This window comes from Callorhinus ursinus, unplaced genomic scaffold (genome assembly GCF_003265705.2).
Source record: "Callorhinus ursinus isolate GAN/ISIS: 27379988/994484 unplaced genomic scaffold, GSC_fseal_2.0 scaffold22, whole genome shotgun sequence".
Lineage (NCBI taxonomy): Eukaryota > Metazoa > Chordata > Mammalia > Carnivora > Otariidae > Callorhinus > Callorhinus ursinus.
The window spans coordinates 293,958-317,031 of record NW_027397084.1 but is presented as its reverse complement, the minus strand read 5'-3'; the positions used below and the strand labels follow the sequence as shown (position 1 = coordinate 317,031).

Genomic DNA, 23,074 nt, shown 5'->3' with positions numbered 1-23,074 from the left:
ACATTTTGATAAGTGAAAGAAACGAAACTCAGGGCTACATACCATATGGTTCTGGGAAAAAGACATTCTAGAAAGGGCAGGAAGCTGTAGGAACAGAAGGAAGAGCAATGGTCGCCAGGACCTGAGTTGGAGAGGAAGAGATTGGCTAACAGGGGCACGAGGGAACTTTTTTGGGGGCTGATATAAGTGTTCTGTATTTTGCTTGTGGTAGTTGTTACAGAGATATATGAGTTTGTCAAAATTCATAGAAGTAGACACCCAATGGGGTGAATTTTTGTGTATGTAAATGATATGCCAATAATCCTGGGTTTATAAAAAAGACCATAGAAGGGTGCCTATAGAGTGATTTTCAGGTGGCCTCAGACCCTTCTTTTCTTGAGCCATTAGGTCAAGACTGGGCATTTGATTTCTAAGTGAAGGACTGTCTTATGTTTATCATTAACCACCATCTCCAAACACATTCCCTGTACATATGGTAAATGCACAATACATAAGGGTAAAGTGAATAAAAACAAATCAGTGAGCTCTTGCAAGGAACCAAAGTAGACTGATAATCTGTGGGTCCCTGTGGGCTCTTTCAGCTTCTCCAGTTACTTCCCCCAGCACGACCCGACTTCCCGCCCCTGGGAATGACCCACCTCCGCAACCCCATCCCTGATTCACCAACGAGCCATTTCACACTTTGCCTTTGCCCATGCAAGTCCCTGTGCCTGGATCACCCTTCAAGGGCCCACACCTGTGGGGAAAGCACCCGCCCCGGAACTCCAGCAAATGTCACGTCCTGTATTGTCCCATAGGTGTGTGTGTGCACAAAATAATGCCCGTGTGAGCATGTGCACATAGGAGGTATCCAGCTGTGCAAGGGAGGATAAACTTGGGCAGGAGATTGCAGGTGGAAGAGAAAATTCTCCCTCTCGTGGAGAGCCCATCTTCCCCTCCCCTGCTAACTAGGATAATAGTACTAGTTAGGCTCTATTCTAAAGCACTTTGCCTGTGGAAGTCCATGTTACCCTCCCAATAACTCTACACACTATTATTATTCCCATTTTATAGATGTAAGAACTGAGACACAGAGAGGTTATGGATGAGTGGTTGCACACACAGGAATTGAGGAAGGAGGAACTTGAAGTCCGATGCTGCCACACTACAGGGATGCTGGCCTGGAGGGAAGGACTAAGAGGGGCTGGTTGAGGGCCCAGCAGTTCCCTATCCCTTGCAAGGCTGGAACCAGAGTGTGGCAGGTGCTGTGAGTGGGTGAGTGGCAGGAGGAGGGTCTGAACACAGCAGTGAGGACTGTGCCTTGGACATTGACCAGCCCCAGCCATGCAGGATCACTCTGGCCGGCAGGGGCAGTAGGACGGGCTGAACTCTCGGAGGTATGGGATCCCCAGCCTCCGGCTGCTGGGAGGCAGTGGCTGGCTCCTCCTCTCCCTTCCTCCCCACCCCCCCAAAACCCCTCCCTAAATCATGAAGCCAGACCCCAGTCCTATTTCTCAATCCCCAGGAGCCCAGTTCCTGTGGGCAGCACTTGACGTGCCTGAACCCTCTCTTTTCTGCAATTCAAGGGAAAGACGAGATCTTCTTGCACAAGGTACCCTGCGTTTGCCCTCCACCAGGGAAAGCAGGCATGGAGCTTCTCCGGCTGCTTATCCTGCTCGCCGTCACAGGTAGGACCCCATCCCTCCGCTGCCCCTGCCGTCTCTCCTTCCCCTCCTTGAGTATATGGCGGGCGGGTGGGTGGGGAGCCCTGGGCTGAACTATAAAGGCGGTTAAAATCCGCAGCATGTTCTGCACCCCTCTTTTCCCCACCCGCCCCACATTCTTTATGCTCTCCCTCCCTCTCCACTGTGAGGGCCCACTGTCAGACTCTTCATACAGGTGGAATTATAAGGGGCTGGTGGATTCTGGCCACACGGAAAAGGAAGGAATTCTGATAGTGACATCTCAGGCACTAGCTAGCAGCTGGGGGAAGTTTTGAGGGGCATGGATAAGAGCCCCTAAAATTATGAACCGCTAGCCCCAGAAGGATGGCAGTGTGGGAGGGAAGAAACCCACAACCAAGCATGTGCATCTTCGGGGTGCCTCTTCTGCTGATGTGAGGGTCCTCTTGTCCTCTGCCCTGGAAGGGAGGTAAGGGGGCTGAAGATTTCTGTCACTGAGTTGGAGAGCTGACACCCCAGATTCTTGCACACAACTACCTCCTTTTATTGGGGGAAGGTGCCTCTTGTTCCTTTAGAGCAATAGGCAAGCCTGGTGAGAGGAGAGGCTGTTACAGCGGAGCCCTGATCCTGAGGCTTCTTACCTAGGAGTGGAGTGGGGGGAAGGTGGGGGGCTGCCTGGAGGCAGAGGGATGGACAGGGTGACAAGTGGAGGGAGCACTGCTTCCTAAAGGCAGGCCACTCACTCCCTGATTTTGTCTTCCAAGTTTCTGTCACCATATGGTTGAAGACAGGGTAAGGGAGGACCAAGAGAGGGAAAGTTGAGGCAGAGGGCTCCAGGTGATTCTTCTGAGCTTCTGCCCTGGCAATAGATTGCACTCTAAGCCTGTCTCCCCTGCCCCAAGAAAGGTCCCCAAAATAGCAGCCTCATGTCTCCCCCAAAATAGCTCTGAGATGAGTCTCTCCTGAAAGGGGAACAAAGCCACAGAAATAGGGAAGCCGGGAGCCAAAGGTCAGAAGGAGAAGATGCAGAGCCAGTGTGGGCGTGGGCAGCTGCAGAGTAAGCATGAATGGCCAAGGCCGGGAGATGGTATCCAGCCCAAGCTGAGGGGCCACTGGCCCTGCTCGCTTGAGATGGAGAGGGTCCCTTATGATAGGGAGAAAATGTGTAGAATAGAACTGGAGGGAACTTCAAGACCAATGTCTCTGGAAATAGGCCCAGAGACGGTCAGTTACTTCTTTAAAAATGCCCAGCAAGTCCAACGGTGTTAAAGCCAGACCTAGGACCTGGGTGTCACGGTGGGCTGTGCACCTTCTCCCAACTTACATAAGAACTTGAGCTCCTTAAGGGCAAGATTTCTATCTCTTTGGTCATTGCACACAGTGGACATTTGAGAAACATTTGGTAAATGAACAAAAAGTGAAGGAAGGTCTCCTCCCCAGAGCTGTCCGGAGCCCACAACACGACGGTGTTCCAGGGCATGGCAGGCCAGTCCCTGCAGGTCTCCTGCCCCTACAACTCCTTGAAGCACTGGGGAAGACGCAAAGCCTGGTGCCGCCAGCTGGATGAAGGGGGCCCGTGCCAGCGGGTCGTTAGCACCCACCGCTCATGGATTCTGTCCTTCCTAACGAGGCGGAATGGGAGCACGGCCATTGTGGATGACGCCCTGGGTGGCACTCTCACTATCACGCTGCGGAATCTTCAAGCCCACGATGCTGGCCTCTACCAGTGCCAGAGTCTGTACCGGGATGAGGCCGACACCCTCAGGAAGGTCCTGGTGGAGGTGCTGGCTGGTGAGTGTGTGGCGGACTGCACCGCTGGCCCACCCCTGGGCTGGGACTAGGTCCCTGATGTCTGGGAACACCCACCGTGTGGCTCTTGCCCTCCCACTCAGGGCCACGGTGGATGGCCGTGCGGGTTGCTCACTGCACATGGGGGCCACACTCCAGCCCTGGTGCCTCTCTCCAGGCTGCGCTCCCTGGGGCAGGACCGCATCCCTGGCAGGAAGGGTCCTGGCCTCTCATTTGCACAAAGCACCGAATGAGCTGGCTGTGGTCCTGCCTCTCCAAACAGCTTTATCCATTTGGCATCCAGTTGGGATGTGAACACCTAAAGTGGCCCTTAAGGAGTAGGAGGAGGTTCATTTGCTCCCTCACCCAATTACCCAAAGGACCTGCCAACAAAGTAAGCACCAACCTGGTGCAGAAAACAACCTGAGGAAGGGGCACTGCTTGTGACCCCAGGTGATGTGCTTGCCTCTCTGGGCCTCCACATCCTCATCTTTAAATGGAGATGATGATGTTTGTCCTGCTGCCCCCACAGGGCTCCTGTGAGGCACCCATGAGGCGACAGGGTTAAAAGTGCTTGGGGGTAAGTGACAGCCCATGCCCCAGCCTCCCGCTGCTGAGCTGACCTGGGGTCTTCATTCCAGGCTTGCCAGGCAGCGGGGTCCTCCCCACCCCTGACCTTGGCACAGGGAAGCCCTTCAGGGAAGACTTCTGCCTGTGTCTCCAGACCACCGTGTGTCCCCATGGAGAAGAAATCTGGGGGTACGAGTCCTCTTTCTGACTCTCCCCCTTCCCCACCTCCTCCCCTACAACATGGCCCCTTATGGTGGAAATGAGCCATTTGTCTAAGGTCTAAGGTGGGGAGCGGAGGGGAGATGGCTTGCCCTAGACCCAAACCCCACGTCCATCACTCTGTTATGTGCTGGGAAGGGGGAGAATGGGGTGAAGGGACACAAATTTTCAGCCCTATCAGGGTCTAAGCCTCAGCCAACTCCCAAGGGGGTGGCAGGAAAATAATATAAAATAATAATAATAATAAAAATAATAATAATAATCCATAGCTGGTGTAGACAGCCTGACAGTTCATGCAGAACTTTCAAATACATCCATTCATCCACTTGACCTTCCCAAAGACCCTGTGTAATGGGAGGGTGAGAGTTACCAAGCTCCAATGAGGTGCTAAGCACTATACAGGATGCTCTCCCTGAATCCTGCAACACTACTATAAAGGAGGTGTTTCTATTCGACCCACTTTACAGGTTGAGGAGACTGAGGCTCAGAGAGGCTAATGACCCAATCTGCTCTGGGCCAGAGCCCAGGGGGCCTCACCATACCCAGATGCGTTCTCCCCACTGCAGCCAGCTGCCTCGAGGAGGGACTAGAAGCTCACAGGCTCTGTCTCCCACAGACCCCCTTGATCACCTGGACCCTGGAGATCTCTGGATCCCCGAAGAGTCCAAAGGCTTCAAGGACATCCATGTGGAGCCCAGCATCTCCAGGTATAGAGACAGGTCTCTGCTAAAGCCGGGGCATGGGATGGAGGCTGGGGTCCTAGAACTAACTACAGATTTGAAGACAATTAGAGCATGATAGGTCCTGGAGATGATTTGTCTGAACACCCCTCCAACCAGCCACTGTGTGTTGGTATGGCCATGCCAGTTGTTAAAATATTGAAATTCTCTTTTTTTATACATAACTGCTGCTCCAAGCCTGCTGAATGCTCAGCCTCCCATTCCTCCCCCGGCAGCCCTTGGACAGTCCACAGTTTAGCAACAATACAAGTTTAAGTGTAAGACTGGGACCCCTAGCAGATACCTGCTCCTTTGGTAGGACCAGAATCAGCTCTGATTGGTTCATGCCTGTGTACTGGTGTTGAAATATTGTTAATGTAACCACAGAGTACACATGTGCAGCCCCCCACTATACCATCACGAACAACAGCAGGTAACTGCTCCGCAAGGGAAGTGTTTAAATGCGTTCAGCAGGTGGATCCTGATTACAGGCTCCCCCAAGCCCACAAAGCCTCGTGGTGCTGGGTGGGGAGTTATTCTAGGTCCCTGAGAGCTCCCAGTGTCTCCCTGTTCCTTCTCCGAGGGCAGGGTTCAGTGTGCGGGCCACCCCAAGGCCTCCCTCATGTCCTCCTTGTGTCTCCAAGGAGTCTCTCCAAAGAGGACATGCCCTTCCCACCCACTTCGATCCTTTTCCTCCTGGCCTGCATCTTTCTCAGCAAGTTTCTAGCAGCCGGTGCCCTTTGGGCTGTGGCCTGGCGTGGGCAGAAACTGGGGACACCCCTGGCCAGTGAGCCGCACTGTGGCCACGACCCAGGTTACCAGCTCCAGACCCTAACAGGTGAGCATGAGGAGCACAGCAGTGGCTGGGGGTGGACTGCGCAGGGGTGGCGAGGTGGGGCTCAGAGGAGCCATGTGAGCTTCGGTCAGTTGCAGAGCGGAGAGACACATGAGAGAAGAGGACCCCCGATGGGACGAGGCCCAGGAGAGGCCTGCTTGAACCACCCCAGCCTGCACACTGGCCCCTTGGCCACTATGACTTCTGGCTCTGCTTTGGCAAAAGGGCAGCCTGCCCATCCTCTGCTTCCCCTGGTCCAGGAAACAGAAGGGTGTGTGTGGGGGGAAAAGGAGGAGAACATTTGTCAACTTCTATACACTGGGCATTAAATACTCTCCCAAATAAATCCAAGACTTCATGTTTAATAGGATGGTTTGGGGCTTTGGGAAGGCCTCTCTCTTGCTCCAGGGCTAGGAGAATGAATTTGGCCGAGGACGAGATAAAAGTTCTGACCCCTTGGGGCCTCAGGTCTTAGGCTATTGCATCCAGCCATTCTCGAAGTCTCCACGCCACCCATCTTTGTCTTCTTCTGGCTCCCTTCCCTAGATCTAATTACTGAATCCTGCCTCCTCCTCTGGGATTTCTCTAGCACCCAGTCTGGCTCCCTTCTCCTCCACTTGCCTCCTGCCCCTCAGGAGCATTATTCTAGGATTATTGCTGCCCACCCCTGCCCCAGTCCATCCCAGCTGACTCATACACTCCCTTCCCCAGAGCTTTGCTTTCCTCCTGTTACTTCCCCTACGGGCGAACAACCACAACTTGACTTATATAGTGCAGCATACCAGAGCCGGGAACCACTGGTCTGAGCTTCTCACTACACAGAAGGGAAACTGAGGCTCAAAAGGGAATGATGTCACCCCAAGTCCCCAGCAGAGCTTGGAAGTGCAAATTTCACTTGGTGTTCAAGTTGCCCTTCCCTCTAGCTCAAGCCTACTCATTTATTCATTTATTTATTCAACAGATATTTTTTGTGCCAGATACCATTCTAGGTGCCGGAGACACAACAGTGAACAAAACGGGCCAAGATTCCTGCCCACACAGAGCCACGAACTAGTGGGAGGGGAGGAAGACAGACACAATAAACGTCAGCCAGATGGTGTGTTAAAAGATAAAGAGCTGAGGGGGAGCCTGGGTGGCTCAGTCGGTTAGGCATCTGCCTTCAGCTCAGGCCATGATCCCAGGGTCCTGGGATTGAGCCCTGCATCGGACTCCCTGCTCTGTGGGGAGCCTGCTTCTCCCTCTGCCTGCCCCTCCCCCTGCTTGTGATCTCTCTCTCTCTCTCTAATAAAATCTAAAAAAAAATAAAAATAAAAAAATAAAGTGCTGAGGAGCAAATGACTAGGCAGACTGGGAGTGCAGAAGGGACAGGATGATGTCATGCTAGAGGGCATCAGAAGGAACCGCTGGAGAAGCCCTGGGAGGAGGTGAGGAAGTGAACCACGAGGATATTGGGACCTGAGGACTGGGGCAGAGGGACAGCCAGGGTGGCTCAGGAACTTCATCTCTCCCCCGAGCACAACACACCACCGCAGCCACGAGTGAGAGGGAGGGGATGGAGACTTGCCCAGGGAGGGCTGCAGGAAGAGGAGGAAATGAGGCACTCCCATCTTTGGCCTTGGCAAGGTGGAAGCCCAGGAGCCCCTGTGGCCAGGGCTTTGCCCCCTACAATGGGCATGGGCTCCTGGGGTTTGGGATCCTGTGGAAGGACCCCCGATGCAGCCCTCATGTCCAGCCTCATGTCTACACATCACTCCCCGGAAACAGCCCAGCCCAGCCCTGCCCACTACCCAGAGAGGCTGTCGCACTGGCCCTGTCCCCAGCTCCGGGATGCTGGTCCAGGCTATGCGTCCCAGGTCCTCAGACTCAGCGGCATGTCAAGCTTCCTCATCAGGTCCTGGGCCCCCATCTCCTTCCCGCAGACCTGAGGCACAGTCTGGCAGCCAGGGGTGAGCCTGTCCACCTGCTAGCACCACGGCCGACAAGATGGCAGGGGACGGTCCCCCGTGTGAGGCACTGGAGAGCGCCTGCTGCTTGCCTGCTCTTGAGAGCTTGGCCTTTTCTCTTTCTTCCTCTGCCACATTTTGACGTCCCCCTCAGGGTTTGGATCGCCACTGGGATCCCCTGCCTTGGACTCTCTGGGGCACACATGGGACTGAAGGGGGTCAGGTAATTTAGCTCCAAATTTGCCCCCTACTCAGAAACCTGAAGCAAGTTCCTTAACCCCTCTGAACCTCACCTATTAAAAAACAAAACAAACAAACAAATCAACCCTGTTTTTGCTGGGGTTTTATGGGGTTGAAAGAAATACCATCAGTGAAAGTCCCAGGCCAGATGTTTGGTGCAGAGCAGGTCCCAGATGAACACTGGCTTCCTTCCTCTTCTCTAATACCCACAATCTGACACCTCCCTGCAACCTGGTCACGTGCAAAGGGGTGGACTGTACCTGTTTCAGACACTTGGTTACATATTGAGGACAGGTCTCCTCTTCACGGCCCATTAGTGTAATAGCTTTCTCGTAAGGAAATTGAAGAAAACCTGATGCATATTGGCAGGACAAATATAAGCACTTCCACGTCACCCACGAGGCTTACCCACCTGTCCAGTTTGCCCAACACTTTGCCCATGTAGCACCAAAAGTCTCATGCCCCCAGGAAAATTCACAGCACCAGGCAGACGGGACAGCTGGTCACCCTCTCACCACTTCCAGCTTCACACACTGTCTGGCTTTCTTGGGCTCCTGTTCCCAGTCCCCATTGGTAGCTCCCTTGCTCCTGAAGGAAGGAGAGAGGCAGAGGGAGAGGGAAGGAGGAGAGAGCGGAGGGGAGAGGAAGGGGGGAGGGTGGTTTCTTTAGCCCATTTCTAGGTGTGATGTCTAGGTCAGGGGCAGCATGCCCCTTTCAGCCATCCCCACCTTGCCCGCCCTTGTCTTTCTGAACACCACTGCCCCAGGTTAGGAGGTTTATCACCCACATTTGGTGCAGGGTCCCCAAACCCCAGTTTTGCACAGGGCAATGTGAATGGGGGCCAGATGTTTTCTGTGCCAGCAGTGGGCTTGTGTCACGGGAGAGGAATCTCCAAGGATGAGGCTTGGAGTTTATATACAGCATCAGCCCATCTTCCTGTCTTGGGAGAGAGACACCTTTACTCTGGAAGGTAAACAGCTCTTCTCGAGGGAGGGGGTCGATCTGCCTAAGCAAGTCCCTCTGGAGCTGATACACTCTCTCTAGCGTTCAAGGCATGTTTGCTATTCAGTCACGCTAGATCAAAGCTTGATCAGTGCCCAGACCATGCAGATATGTGAAAATATGCACGGAGAATTGTCTCCCAACAGACAGGCTAGTATATTCTTGAAACAAATATAATATGCTATAAGAAATATCTGGAGAATAAGAAACCTTATATTTGTAAAATTTTATATTTGTAAATTGAAAATACTAAGGAACTAAACACAAGACAATAATAGAAGGGATGGAAGAAAAAGATGAGGGTGTCTTCTTGAAATCAGAACAAAATGGACAAAAAGATGGAAAACAAGAGAGGAAAGATAGGAAAATGAGATGAATCCATGAGGTTCAGTATCCAACTAGTTAAGGAGTTCCAGAAAATGGGGGAAGAGGAAATGGGGCGTCATTATCAAAGGATGGATGCAGTTGCCAGAACTGGAGAACATGGGTGCACGCTGCCAAGTCTTGAGAGCACCCGGCACAGTGAATGAAGGTGGGTTCCATCCAGGGCACCTCAGAGTGGGGCCTCCTGCTGTGAGGTCGTGCAGCAGGACCGGACAGTCTCCTGAGAGCTCAGGCCTGTGTGCTCTGCCACCTTCCTCCTTCACACTTCTGCATCCTCCAATTTGATCTTTGGAAGACCCTGAGGATTCTCTTCCCTCTCTCTCTATTGCTTTCCAGTTACTGGGATCCTCCTCCCACCTCATCCCTTAGCTGGGCCCCAGGAGCCCAGGTTCTGCCTGTCCTTGGGCCTTCTCACCCTGCCTCGCCCACCCCTACTGACCCTCATGGTCAACTTCCCAAGCACTGAATCAACCAGGCTTCGGAAGGGCACCTTATCCCCACCCACAGAGGGGCCCCCAGTGCCTGCCTCCCACCCCATGGCCTCCGAGAGCCCCACGTGACTGTCTGAGGCAGATGTTTCCTGCTCCCTGGGGAATGCTGTGTCAGTGGCCAGGCAAGCCCCAGAGCCGACATCTGCCTGACCTGCCATGGGCCCCAACCTGCTACTGCTGTTGCTCCTGGGACTGGCAGGTAAGGTTAGAAGGAGGTGCACTCGGGGCCCCCTACACTCCGCTCCAGGCCCAGGAATAACCAGCATTATTGAGGCAACAATAACATATGTAGGGCCCAGAAGGTGGACCTCTCCGTGCCTGTGCCCCTGTGGCAGTGGGTGGACTGGAAAGTTCCCGCAGCTCCTGCCCAGCCTTCCCATGTCCTTTCCTTCCCTAGGCCAGGGCTCAGCGGGCACCTTCCCGGAGGTGCTGCAGGCCCCTGTGGGGGGCTCCATTCTGGTGCAGTGCCACTACGGGCTCCAGGACATCAAGGCTCGGAAGGTGTGGTGCCGGGTCTTGCCAGAGGGGTGCCAGACCTTGGTGTCCTCGGCTGTGAATCGCAGAGCCTCTGGGGGTGAGCGCATGTTTCTCACCGACCTGGGGGGTGGCCTGCTCCAGGTGGAGATGATTACCCTGCGGGAGGAGGATGCCGGGGAGTATGGCTGCGTGGTGGAGGGGGCCACGGGGCCCCAGACGGTGCACAGAGTCGCTTTGGATGTGCTCCCTCCAGGTGAGTTCTCCTCGGCTGGCCATTGCCCCTCCCTGCCCCCACCGGCTGCTCTTGGGTCCTTGGAGGATGGGGATCCTTAGCAGGAGGAGGGAGGAGATATTTTTGACAGCTCCCCAGGGACCGGAAACCAAACTGGGTGAGCAGTCTGAGATACAACAGCCAGACAGTGGGTCCCTCCCCCAACCCGCACCAGCGGGTCTCTCCACTGGAAGGCACATTCTCCTTCCTCACCCATGGCCTTGGCCTCCTCCTGCAGCATTTTCAACATACTTGATATTATTTTTTTTTCCCCTTAGAAGCATTTTAAAGTTTTAATTTGGACATAGCAACCTGGAATTCCTTTTTTTTAAAAAATCTTCCAGTTTATTACTCCTGTTATAATGGGTTTGATGGCTTAAAATGACCAAATCCGGGTTTCATTTAATTTTCTCTTCACTGGGCATCTAGTATGTGCCTCACCTTCAAGCAGGGTGCATTTGGTGCCTGAATTACTTCAACTCATTCTGTTTTAAAAAAAAAGAGGAAAATGTCACTAATAGATATCGGTATTGTCAACCCTATTTTGAATATAGAAAGTACTTTATTTTGATAGGCTGTGGTTTTCTCTCACAGGCTACAACTTTCTAATGTCTAAGCATTTATTAAAAGACAATTCTAAAGTAGAAGAAGAAATTTTCCAGAAAAATTGGATGTTGTAAAAAAAAAAATGTTCTGGAAGGAAAATGGCCAGGTTGCCTGCAGAAGTGGAGACTGCACTACCTTTCTTTTATGGATGATGAGTCTTTCATTTTCAGGTCTTTCTCAAGTAATTTGTGCCCAATCCCCAAATCAGGAAATGAAGAAAGGCCTTTTTCCTCTTCTTGGTTTTTCCCCCATTTGTTAATTATGAGGTGGACTAAGTTGTCATTAGAATCCCTCTCATCTCTGGTCCATGATCATCATTTTATGTCATCCTCTGTCCTCCTTCCCCGACACTCTAAGGTCTAGTAACACCAGCTCGTAGGACAGATGCACTGGAGAGAGGGGCAGGTGCTGGGGGCCCAATAGCTGTAGAGGCTGGATGTAGAGGATGCTCAGGCCGGCTGGTGGAGTGTGGCTTTCAGGGAGGATACGAGTGGCTTAGAAGGCACCAGGAGGGCAGGATATAGGCAGGCAAGAGGGGAGAAACAGCATCTCCAGATCCTGGTTTGGCTTAAGGTGGGAGGTAGGAACGATGAGCCTCTGAGAACAAGGAAGACCCCTATCCTGAGAGTCTAGAAGGACTGGCCAGGTTCCCAAGACAGATCCTCAGGCCCAACCCTGAGTCCCACAGCCAGAAGTTGAGCATGTTGCAGGGATGATGGAAGCCTTGTCACAAAACCAAGACTTGGGGTCTGAGCAAGGCTCTCAGCAAGGATCACTTGGATTGTTTCACATTAGGGGTGACCCTAGAATTCCTTAGATCCTGAGGGCAGAGCTTCAGATGGGCTCAACCAGCCTGCAGGGGGGGTCACATGGTTGCAGGTATATGGAGAAGTCTAGCAGGCTGTGCTGAGGCCCTTTTAGAAACCAATCGATAAGCACCAGGAGCAAGGTTGCCACTGAGGATAAGAGTGGAGAACCTATTCGGGGGCAGTGTGGGGGAGCAGGTGAAGAAGGAAGGTAGGGCAAGGGTTGGGAGCTGGTGGTGGAGGGGAAAATGGGCCCGGTCACAACCAGGTAAATATGGAAAGAACCCATCCCTGATCTCCAGAATTAGGGCCCCTGAGGAATATGCCAAGCCCACATTAGTGTTTCTTACTTGGAATCTCTCCTTCCTCAGACCCACTCCCCCCAGTCCCTCAGATCTTAACGGGCCTGTGACCCTGCCCACCATGGATGGCTATGTGCTCATTAATATTTCCTTCTGACTCAGCTCCTAGCCTGAAAGAGGAGGAGACCTATAAGGTTGGGAGTCTGGCTGATGGCCCCTCCTCAGACACTGTGGATAGTGCCAGCCCTTTGGAACCCAGCCAGGATAAGAGGTACTGACAAGAGCTGTATTCGGTGGCTGGGAAAACGTGGTGGTGGGAAAGGGGGTGAAAGATTGTTCAGAGCCCCAGGCTAACTCAAGGGGAAACCTTATGGTTCCTTCCAGCCCTGGGGAACTTCTGATCAGGCAGGAGGTCAGGCAGACCTGCCTGTCTATCCCAGTTCAGCAATGACCCTTTATCTCAGTGGTCTCCAGCCAGGATACCCTGATAATGTGTTTCTCCTTCTGCCCTGCCTGAGTATGCCCTCCTCATTCCATCCCTCAAATCCTCTTCTTGCAACCATGGCTCACCAAGAACAACACCCCTCTCCACCGCTCCGGGGTTCCTGGTGAGCAGCTTCCTGCCAGGTTCAGGCCTGAGCTCACCTACACCTTTATGTCCTTCAGCATCCCCTTGATCTGGGGCACCATGCTCCTGCTGAGCCTGCTGGTGGTGGCAGTGGTGCTGTTTGCTGTGATGGCCAAGAGAAAAGGTAGGTAGCTGTCCACCCGCCAACCCCAGCATAGCCCCGCAGGTCATGTACCAGCTGGTCTTGTAGACAATGCTGGACTCAGTCTGTGTCCCCTGTAGATGGGCTTGTCTAGGCTTTAGTAAGGCCCTCGGATCCTAGAAGTTCCCAGACGAGGGGTGGACGGGAAGAAGGAGATTCAGTGGGAGCTGTCCTGGGGACAGATAGGAATCAGACAGGGTGGGCAGTGGGATAGACAGGTGACTGGAGGAGGTGAGGGAAGGGATTCAGTAGACAGGCTGAGTGTTGAGGCAGGATGAAGGGAGTTGGAAGCAGTAAGTGGGTGGGAGGCTCCTGGCAGGCTGGGGCAGAACTGGGGAGGCAGTGGGTAAGGTTTGCTGGTAGGAGTGGGATGAAGGGTCTGGACCAGGAATGAGGCTTCAGGGACTACTGAAGGTAGTGAGGGGATGGGCCCTGAACCAGAACGGGAAGCAGACTGTGGTGTCATCCTCTGTCTTCCCAGGGAACAGGCTTGGTGTCCGTGGCCAACCTCAGAGCAGTGGCATTCCAGGCATGGTAAGAGGCCTCTGCAGGCCCCCAGCCAAACTCCCCAGACCTTCCATCGGTCCAGCTCAGTGAGAGGTCCCAGGATAAGGGGGTAGAAAAAGACTGGGGCCCAGTCAGGGTCCATACCCTCTTCCTAAATGCTGTAAACTTGGCACCAGTTGTCTTCCACCTTCCCACCTTGGTATTTCACCCTCCCCGATTTGGGGAGAAAGTTAGGGCTTAAAAATCTTCAGAGGGAAGCCCTCTTGCCCACTGACATACTCAGGATTTGAGAGACAGATCCAGTGTGGTCCTGGGCTTCCCCCCCAAAGGGAACTGGGGCAGAAGGGGCATTTTCTCTCTGCCTCACTCACCTGTTTTTGTTACAGGCCACCTCCTCAGTGGCCCACCATATCAGCGACTCTGGACTGGGACTTGATTTGCCATCGGACATTCCATATGCTAGGCTCGACTCACCACCTTCCTTTGACAATACCACCTATAGCGTACCTCTTGATCCCCCATCAGAGAAATCCCCACCCCCAGCCCAATCCTCATCGCCCCCTCTGCTTCCTAAGGTCCTAACGTGCTCCAAGCCTGTGACATATGCCACAGTCATCTTCCCTGGAAGGGACAAGGTTGGAGGGGCCTCCCGTGAGCCAGCTCAGGATCCACTGAATGGCCAAATGCCACCCAGCTAAGCCGTCCATCATACCGTACACTCACGGAGACCATCCCCAGAACTCTGTGCATCCAGCCAGCCAGCCCATGCCCTAGACCCTTACGATATCAGAGCAGCTAGGGACTTTAGGTTCTAATCTAACATCTTGACTTTTCTGACCTGGAAAGTGAGACTTAAATGTGACTGAGGTGTCTTGGGAGTCCCCCATGCTTGTTCCTCTGCCATTTTACTACTGAGCTAAATAAACTCTGATTGGTAATATATGAGCTCTTGATGTTTGAGGGGGAAGGAAAGGGCCTGAGTTTGACTATTCCCATGGCCTGGGAACTGAAGATTCCGGTCCAGAGTTTGTGCTGCATGATCTGGTGCCTGTTCTACCTGTAGGGACATAGTTTCATTCTCTGGTCAGAATACTGTGATGCAGTTTGATTCGAGGGGCACTAAGAACACTTCTTCAAAAGTATTTCCTGCCTTTCTCATGGTACCTAAATTATAGATCCATTAGCTTAAGTCTAGAGATTTCTTCTGCCTTCTGCTCTGCACCTTATAAACAAGTGGCATCTTCTGATGTGACAACATATGACGGGAGGAAGGGGATAATGTGAGTGAAAGGAGACTCAGGACAGATGGGGTGAGAGAGATGGAGGTGAAAAGAAATAGGAGTGATGTTAAGGGAATAAACTGAGGGTTGCTAGAGGGGAGGTCGGTGGGATGGGTAACTGGATGATGGGCATTAAGGAGGACACTTGAACTAATGAGCACTGGGTGTTATATGCAACAGATGAATCACTAGTCTATCCTTGAAACTAAGAATACACTATATGTTAACTATATTGAATTGAAATAAAAAATAAAAAAAATCAGAGTAAGATCAGAAATTGAAATAAATCCCAAGGCTATTCCTTGGCAGGACTAAGGATTTTTAAGCACCAGGAGATAAAAGACCTCTGCAGACATGTTTTATCAGAGCTGGCTCTCAAATGGGCGGACATCTGGTAGCACTGTACTCTTTGGCCTGAAATCTGGAGCCTGGAAAGAGCCCAGTGGAGCAAAGGCATGGCATGGGAAGAAGGTGAATGAATGGTAAAGGTGTGGCCATTGTCAAATGTAAATGAAAGCTAGTCCAGGCTGGGGGTGGAAGAGCCTTTAAGGTCTCTGCCAGGATTTCTTCTGAAACTGTTCAATTTGAAACTCTTTGCCCATATTGAGATGACAGACAGATGGAGAGGATGAGGTGCTCAGGCACCTATTCTTCTTACAATCACGGAGAGCTAGGCATAAAGTGGTTTTCACCATCTGGAGAGGCCCTGAGTTTGGTCTAGGTACCTGAGAAAGGACAGGCAGGGTGTGTACCCTGGGCTCCAGCTGGGTAGGCCTAGTGATGCTATTTTCAGGGAACTCTGGCAGGATGTTCTGAGCCTCCCCTGATAGAGTCGCAGCCTGTGACAGAACATAAATTTACTTCTGTCCCTTGTGGAGACAGCAGCTGCCCACCAATCAACTAAGCCCTCATTTTCCCTGGCTAAGGTAACTAGGGACTTGCCTGCTGGGGAGGAGAGGCAATGAGGGTAGGGAGAGAATGTGGGGGAAGGGCAGAATAAAGTCTAAAAAGAACCCCTCTGGGAAAAAGTTACTCTGGTCTGAATGTAGTTTGAACTTTTTATAGCCTGACAGAAGTAAAAGTATATTTAACAACACAAAGGAAAATACTAAGATCAATTGGCTGGTAGAGAAGAGGGAAGGAGGAAAGGGAAATATAGTAATTCCATCATTGCTCATGGTAGAAGTCTATGAATACCAACCAGAATCTCACTTATAACAGTAACTTCTGAGATGAAAATACAGATCTTCTAAATTTTATCATAAGAAACATATGAAAACAAAGCAAAGAAAATGCAGGTGACATGACAAGGCCATCGCTTCATATCGGAACCTTTGGAATGCAGCTAAAGCAGTTCTCAGAGGAAACAACAATTAAGCATCTTACTCAAACTGCTAGTTCATTTGAAAGAAGGAAAATTATATAACTAATACATAAATAAAAGAGCTTGTTCTTTGAAATGAGATGAAATAAAGGAGACAAAGTGTTAGCTATTAACTTAAAAAGAAGAATGAAATAAGAAATGACCAGGGGAAAATAATCATAGATATAAAGACAATGAAAAAAACGAGAGTATTTTGTGCTCATGGTGGTGGTTGGGGTGGGGGTAATGAATGTAGAGAAGGCTGAAATAAGTTTTTGGGGTGACTGAAATGTTTTCTATCATGACTGTGGTAGTGGTTACCTGGGTGTATATATTTGTCAAAGCCCATCATTAAAATAGGAAGCACTTTCAGGGCACCTGGGTGGCTCAGTCGGTTAAGCATCTGCCTTTGGCTCAGGTCATGATCCCAGGGTCCTAGGATCGAGCCCTGCATTGGGCTCCCTGGATTGGCAGGAAGCCTGCTTCTCCCTCTCCCGCTTCCTCTGCTTGTGTTTTCTCTCTCATTGTGTCTCTGTCAAATAAATAAATAAAATCTTTAAAAAAAATAGGTGCACTTTCTTGTATGTAAATTCTGTTTTGATAAAGTTAATTTTTAAAAAATACTTGAAAGACCATGGGGGAATAGTTAAAATAATCTTAGCGAGGAAAATGCTCTTTAAATTATACAAAACTCAGAAGCCATAAAAGAATTCATTGATATATTTAAACTGATACATTAAAATAAGGAAAGACTGATATCTTTTTCTCCATGACAAAAGCACAACTCATCAAAGGCAGAGAGCTCAGTAGGGGTTACTACAAATAAATTAGAAAACAAATACTTAATAGGATATATAGATATAGCTCATAAAATAGGAAATATAAACATAATAAAGATGTTTAACTTCATCTAAGGGAAATGCAAATTAAAAGTACATTGAGAATGACTTAAAAGAAAATGGTTAAAGAACTCAGAAAATTCCTCCCCCCCCACCTAATTTTTATTTAAATTCTAGTTAGTTAATATATAGTGTAATATTGGTTTCAGGAGCAGAATTTAGTGATTCATCACTTACATAATAACACCTGGTGCTCATCATAACAAGTGCCCTCCTTAAATTCTCTCTTCAAGGGTGCCTGGGTAGCTCAGTTGGTTAAGCATCCCATTCGTGATTTCAGCTCAGGTCATGATTTCAGGGTCCTGAGATTGAGCCCTGCATTAGGCTCTGCACTGAGCATGGAACCTGCTTAAGATTCTCTTTCTCCTTCTCTCTCTGCCTCTACCCTCCCTCTGCTCACTCTCTTTCTCTATAAAAAAATTCCCTGTTCCATAAAAACAAGAAAACTGACAAAAATAGCCAGAATCAACTTTTTTAGAACTCTGGAAACCAATGGCTTGCATCATCCCCAGGAGTCTTTACTTAAGAAAATTGGCTTGGGGCACCTGGGTGGCTCAGTCGTTAAGCATCTGCCTTCGGCTCAGGTCATGATCCCAGGGTCCTGGGATCGAGCCCTGCATTGGGCTCCCTGCTCTGCAGGAAGGCTGCTTCTCCCTCTCCCACTTCCCCTGCTTGTGTTCCTTCTCTCGCTGTCTCTCTCTGTCAAATAAATAAAAAAAAAAGAAAAAGAAAATTGACTTTCCCTCCCTTGTATCTCATTTAAAACACAACTTTATAAAGCAGTATTTACATATCTGTGTTGACAGGCACACCATGTATTAAGATGTAACTTTTATGACATTTATAATACGAAAGAATGGGGAGGGAATGGAGCTATATAGGATCAAAGTTTTCCTACATTGTTGAAATTAAATTGGTATAAATGTGAACTGGATTGTTTTAAATTAAAATGCTAATTGTAATTCCTACAGCAAGAGAAAAACCCTCAAAAACATAGTAAAAGAAATGGCAAGGGAATTAAAACTAAATTTAAATTGTGTATTTAATATAATGAAAGACAGTGGAGAAAGAGAAGGGAAACAAGACATAAGACAGAAAACAAATAATGAAATGACAGACATAAATCCTATCTTATCAGTAATTACACTGAATGTAAATGAACATTCCAATTAAAAGGCAGAGATTGGCAGAATGTATTAAAAAACTCATGATCCAACTACATGTTTCCTATAAGAGACAAACTTGAGATTCAAAAACACAAGTAGGTTCAAAGTAATAGGATGGAAAAACATGTATCACACAAACTAAAGAGAGGTGGAGTGGCTATATTAATTAAGACAAAGGGACATTTTATAATGGTAAAAGAGTAAATCCATCAAGAAGATATAACAACTATAAATATACATGTACCTAACAACAGCATTTCAAAATACATAAAGCAAAATTGACCAAGCTGAAGTAGTAGCTATAGACTTTAATATCCCACTTTCAATAATAGGCAGAAGGTAGGTAGGTGGAAGATCAGCAAGGAAATAGTAGACATGAACAACGCTATAAAAACTAACTAGACTTAACAGACATCTGTAGAACACTCCACCCAACAACAGCAAAATACAATACACATTCTTCTCAAGTATACATGTAACATTCTCCAGGACAGATTATGTATCTGACCATAAACAAGTTCTTAATAAATTTAAAAGGATTGAAATCATACAAAGTATGCTTTCTGACTGTAATGGAATTAAATTAGAAATAACAGAAAAAAATTTTGGAAACTAACAAGTATGTGGAAATTAAACAACACACCTCTAAATAACAAACGGGTCAAAGAAGAAATCACAAGAGAAATTATAAATACTTTGAGAGGAATGAAAACAAAAACATAACAGAGCAAAACAGGATTCAGCAAAGCCTGTGCTTAGAGGGAAATTTAATTTATAGCTGTAAACACCTTATATTTAAAGAGAATAAAAATCTCAAATCAACAACCTAACTTTCCACCTGAAGAAACTAGAAACAGAAGAGCAGACTAAACCCAAAGCAAGCAGAAGGAAGGAAATAATAGATTAGAGAAGAAATGAATGAAATAGAGAACAGAAAAAGAGTGAAAAAAAATCAGCAAAACCAAGTGTTGGTTCTTTGAAAAGATGAAGAAAATTGACAAATCTTAGCTAAGGTTACTTTCTTAGCCAAAAAAACAAAGAGAAGACTCATATTACTAAATGAGGAATGAAAGTAGAGGGAGCACTATGAAATTAGAAGGATTATAAGGAAAATTGCAGACAATTCTGTATCATCAAAATAGATAACCTAGATGAAATGGACAAATTCCTAGAAAGACACAAACTACTGAAACTGACTCAAGATTAAACAGAAAATCTCAATAGATCTATAACAACTAAAGAGGTCTAATTAATAATAATAATTTAAAAAACTTACCAGAAAGAGAAGCCCAGGCCCAGATGGTTTCACTGGTGAATTCTACCAAACATTAAAAGAGTTTCAAAACCAATCTTTCACAAACCCTTCTAAAAAATAGAAGCAGGAACTCATTCTATGAAGCCAGTTTTACCTTGATGTAAAAACCAGACCAAGAGATGACAAGAGAACTACTGATCAACATCTCTTATGAATGTAGATGCAAAAATCCTCAACAAAATACTAGTGAATAGGCCCTAGCAATAAATAGGATTATACATCATGACAAAGTGGGATTTATCCCAGGAATGCAAAATTGGTTCTACACATGAAAATCACTAACATATACCATATTAATAGAAAAAAGGACCAAAATCACATGATCCTTTCAATAGAGGACAGAAAAAGCATTTGGCAAAATTCAGTACCCTATCATGATACAAATGCTCAGCAAACTAGAAAGAGGTGGGAATTTCCTCAATCTGACAAAGGGCATCTACAAAAAACTCTTGCTAACATCATACCTAAAGGTGTATAACTAAAAGCTTTGTCCCTAGGATTGAGAACAAGACAAAGATGTTCATTCTTGCCAATTTCATTCAATACTGTACTATAGGTTCTTACGAGTGTAATTAGGCAAGAAAAAGAAATAAAAATCATCCAGCTTGGAAAGGAAGAAGTAAATGTATTTTTATTTGCAGATGACATGATCTTGTATATACAAAATCCTAAGGAATCCACAAAAAAACTTAGAACTAATAAATGAGTTCAGCAGTTCCAGGACACAAAATCAACATACAAAAGTCATTTTTATTTCTATGCACTAGCAGTGAAAAACTCAAAAATGAAATTAAGAAAACAACTCCATTACAACAGAATCAAGAATAATAAAATATTTAGGGGCAAACTTAACAAAAAAGTTCAAGACCTGTACATTGAAAACTATAAAACATTGAAAGAAATTAAAAAAGACCAAATATGTGGAAAAGACAAGACATTTTCATGTTTCAGAAAACTTAATATTGTTAAGATAGCAATTCTCCCCCAGTTTACTTACAGATTCAACTCAATCTCTGTCAAAATTATAGCTGCCCTTTTTTGTAGAAATCAACAAGCTAATCCTAAAAGTTATATGGAAATGCAAAGGACTCTAAACAGCTAAAACAATCTTGAAAAAGAATAAAAAATTGGAGGACTCATATTCCTGATTTTAAAACTTACTACAAAGCTACAACAATCAAGACGGTGTGTACTGGCATAAGGACAGACACAGAGAACAATGGAACAGAACTGAGAGTTCAGAAGTAGACCCAAACATCTAACAAAACTATACATCAACAAGAGTATCATTTAAATGGGGGAAAAGAGTAGTCTTTTTTAACAAATAGTGTTGAGACGAGTAGATACCCACATACAAAGAATGAATCTGGAAACTTACCTCAGAGTATATGCAAAAATTAACTCAAAATGAATCAAAGATCTAAAAGAGCTAAAAACATTTAAACTCTTAGAAAAAAACAGAGGCATAAGCCTTTGCAATTTCTAAGATATAACACTTAAAGCACAAGCAACCAAAAAACAAAAACCAGACAAATTGTACTTCTTGAAAACGTAATACTTTTTGTGCTGCAAAATGATACCATCATGAAAGTGAAAAGACAATTCACAGAATGAGAGAAAATATGTGTAAATCAAATCTGATAAGGTCCTAGTATGAGAATATATTTTAAAAAACTCTTTATGCTCAACAATAAAAAGACATGTAACCCAATAAAAAATGGGCAGAAGATTCCAATAGACATTTCTCCAAGAAGATCGACAAGTGGCCAATAAGCTCATAAAAATGTTCAACATCATTAGTCATAAGGGCAATGCAAATCAACACCACAATGAGATACCACTTCATACCCACTAGAATGCCTATACCAAAAAAAGCAGGGATGCCTGGGTGGCTTAGTCTGTTGAGCATTCTCCTGGTTTCAGCTCAGGTCATGATCTCAGGGTCATGAGATCAAGCCCTGCATTGGGCTCCATGATCAGTATGGAGTCTGCTTGAGATTTTCTCTCTCCCCCTGCCTCTGCCCCTCCCCCTGCTTACGCTCACTCTCTCAAAATATATAAATATAATCTTAAAAAAAGAGAATCAATAACAAGTGTTGGTGAGGTGAGGATAGGGAAAACTGGAATCCTCACACACTGCTGGTGGGAATGTAAAATGGTACAGGAACTTTGGAAAACAGTTTGACCGTTCCTTAAAAAGTTAAAAAGAGTTTCTGTATAACCTAAATTCCATTCCTAAGCATATACTCAAGAGAACTGAAAATATATATTCATACAAAAACTTGCACACAAATGTTTATAGCAGTATATTCATAATAGTCAAATAGAGGAAACAACCCTTGTATCCGTAAGCTGATGTGAATGGATAAATGAAGTGTGGTATATCCATACAATGGAAAGCTATCCAACCATTAAAAAGGAATGCTACAATGTGGATGAACCTTGAAAAGATTATGCTAAGTGGAAGAAGTCAGACACAAAATGCATATATTATGATTCCATTCATATGAAATGTCCAGAAAAGGCAGGTCCATAGAGACAGAAAGATGGTTACTAGGGGTTGCGGGAAGAGGGACTGGGTAGGGACTGCTAATGGGCCTAGAGTTCCTTTTTGGGGTGATAAAAATGTTGTGGAATTAGACAGTGAGGATGGTTTCACAACTTTGTGATATACTAAAAGCCACTGAATTGTATGTCTTTTTAAAGGCTGAATTCTATCTCAATTTTAAAAATTGCCAAAAGGGAAACAAATGGGGGAAAAAAAAGAAAGAAAGGAAAAAGGAAGGAGCAACACAGTATGACTAGTTAGTGCCATATGTGGGAAAGAAGGGTGTTAATGGTAAGGGTAAATATATGCTATTGCTTGCATGTGCACATATGATTTTGCAAGGATACACAAAGAAGTGGTAACACAGATCAGCTCTGTGGAGGGGGAACTGTTGGCTAGAGGACAGAAATGGGAAAGACTTTCACTGTTAGACACTTTTCTTCCTTCTGAATTCTGTGCCACATAAATGTATAATCTATACTTAAATATAAAAATTAGAGAGGCGGAGCAAGATGGCGGAGGAGTAGGAGACCTGGATTTTGTCTGGTCTCAGGATTTCAGCTGGATGGGGATCAAACCATTCTGAACACCTACGAAGTCAACAGGAGATTGAAGAAAAGAATAGCAACAACTCTCTGAACAGAAAAGCGACCACTTACTGGAAGGTAGGACGTGTGGAGAAGTGAATCTGAGGCGATATTCGGGAGGATGGGGGGGAGGGGGCCTTCGTCGGCTGCTTTGGCAAGTGATGGAGCCGCAGAGCACAAAATCGGAACTTTTAGAAGTCGGTTCCGCTGAGGGATGTCGCTCCAGTGGCTAAGCTGGGGGTGGAACCCTCGCAGGACAGTGTGGTTTCATGACCCTCGGGGTCACAGAAAGACTGGGGGTGCCTGAATGCAGCAGAGCTCGCGG

At 47.4% G+C, this 23,074-nt stretch overlaps 1 protein-coding gene across 7 annotated transcripts in view; it reads left to right on the top strand.

Moving 5' to 3' along the window:
* Positions 1-1,505: 1,505 nt before the first annotated feature.
* TREML1 (triggering receptor expressed on myeloid cells like 1) overlaps positions 1,506-23,074 on the top strand; it is an 86,934-nt gene continuing 65,365 nt past the window's right edge. The window contains exons 1-10 of one of the 7 annotated variants that reach the window (XM_073904950.1): positions 1,506-1,667; positions 3,292-3,452; positions 4,091-4,208; positions 4,855-4,945; positions 5,602-5,795; positions 10,250-10,582; positions 12,477-12,585; positions 12,981-13,066; positions 13,566-13,618; positions 13,978-14,531. In XM_073904950.1, the coding sequence (XP_073761051.1) occupies positions 1,628-1,667; positions 3,292-3,452; positions 4,091-4,208; positions 4,855-4,945; positions 5,602-5,795; positions 10,250-10,582; positions 12,477-12,585; positions 12,981-13,066; positions 13,566-13,618; positions 13,978-14,289 (1,497 nt within the window). In that variant the 5' untranslated portion in view covers positions 1,506-1,627 and the 3' untranslated portion in view covers positions 14,290-14,531. Of the gene's footprint in view, positions 1,668-3,101; positions 3,453-4,090; positions 4,209-4,804; positions 4,946-5,601; positions 5,796-6,753; positions 7,101-9,947; positions 10,052-10,249; positions 10,583-12,476; positions 12,586-12,980; positions 13,067-13,565; positions 13,619-13,977; positions 14,532-23,074 lie in introns of those variants that run through there. The other 6 variants (XM_073904949.1, XM_073904947.1, XM_073904951.1 and 3 more) reach the window with 6 other exon arrangements.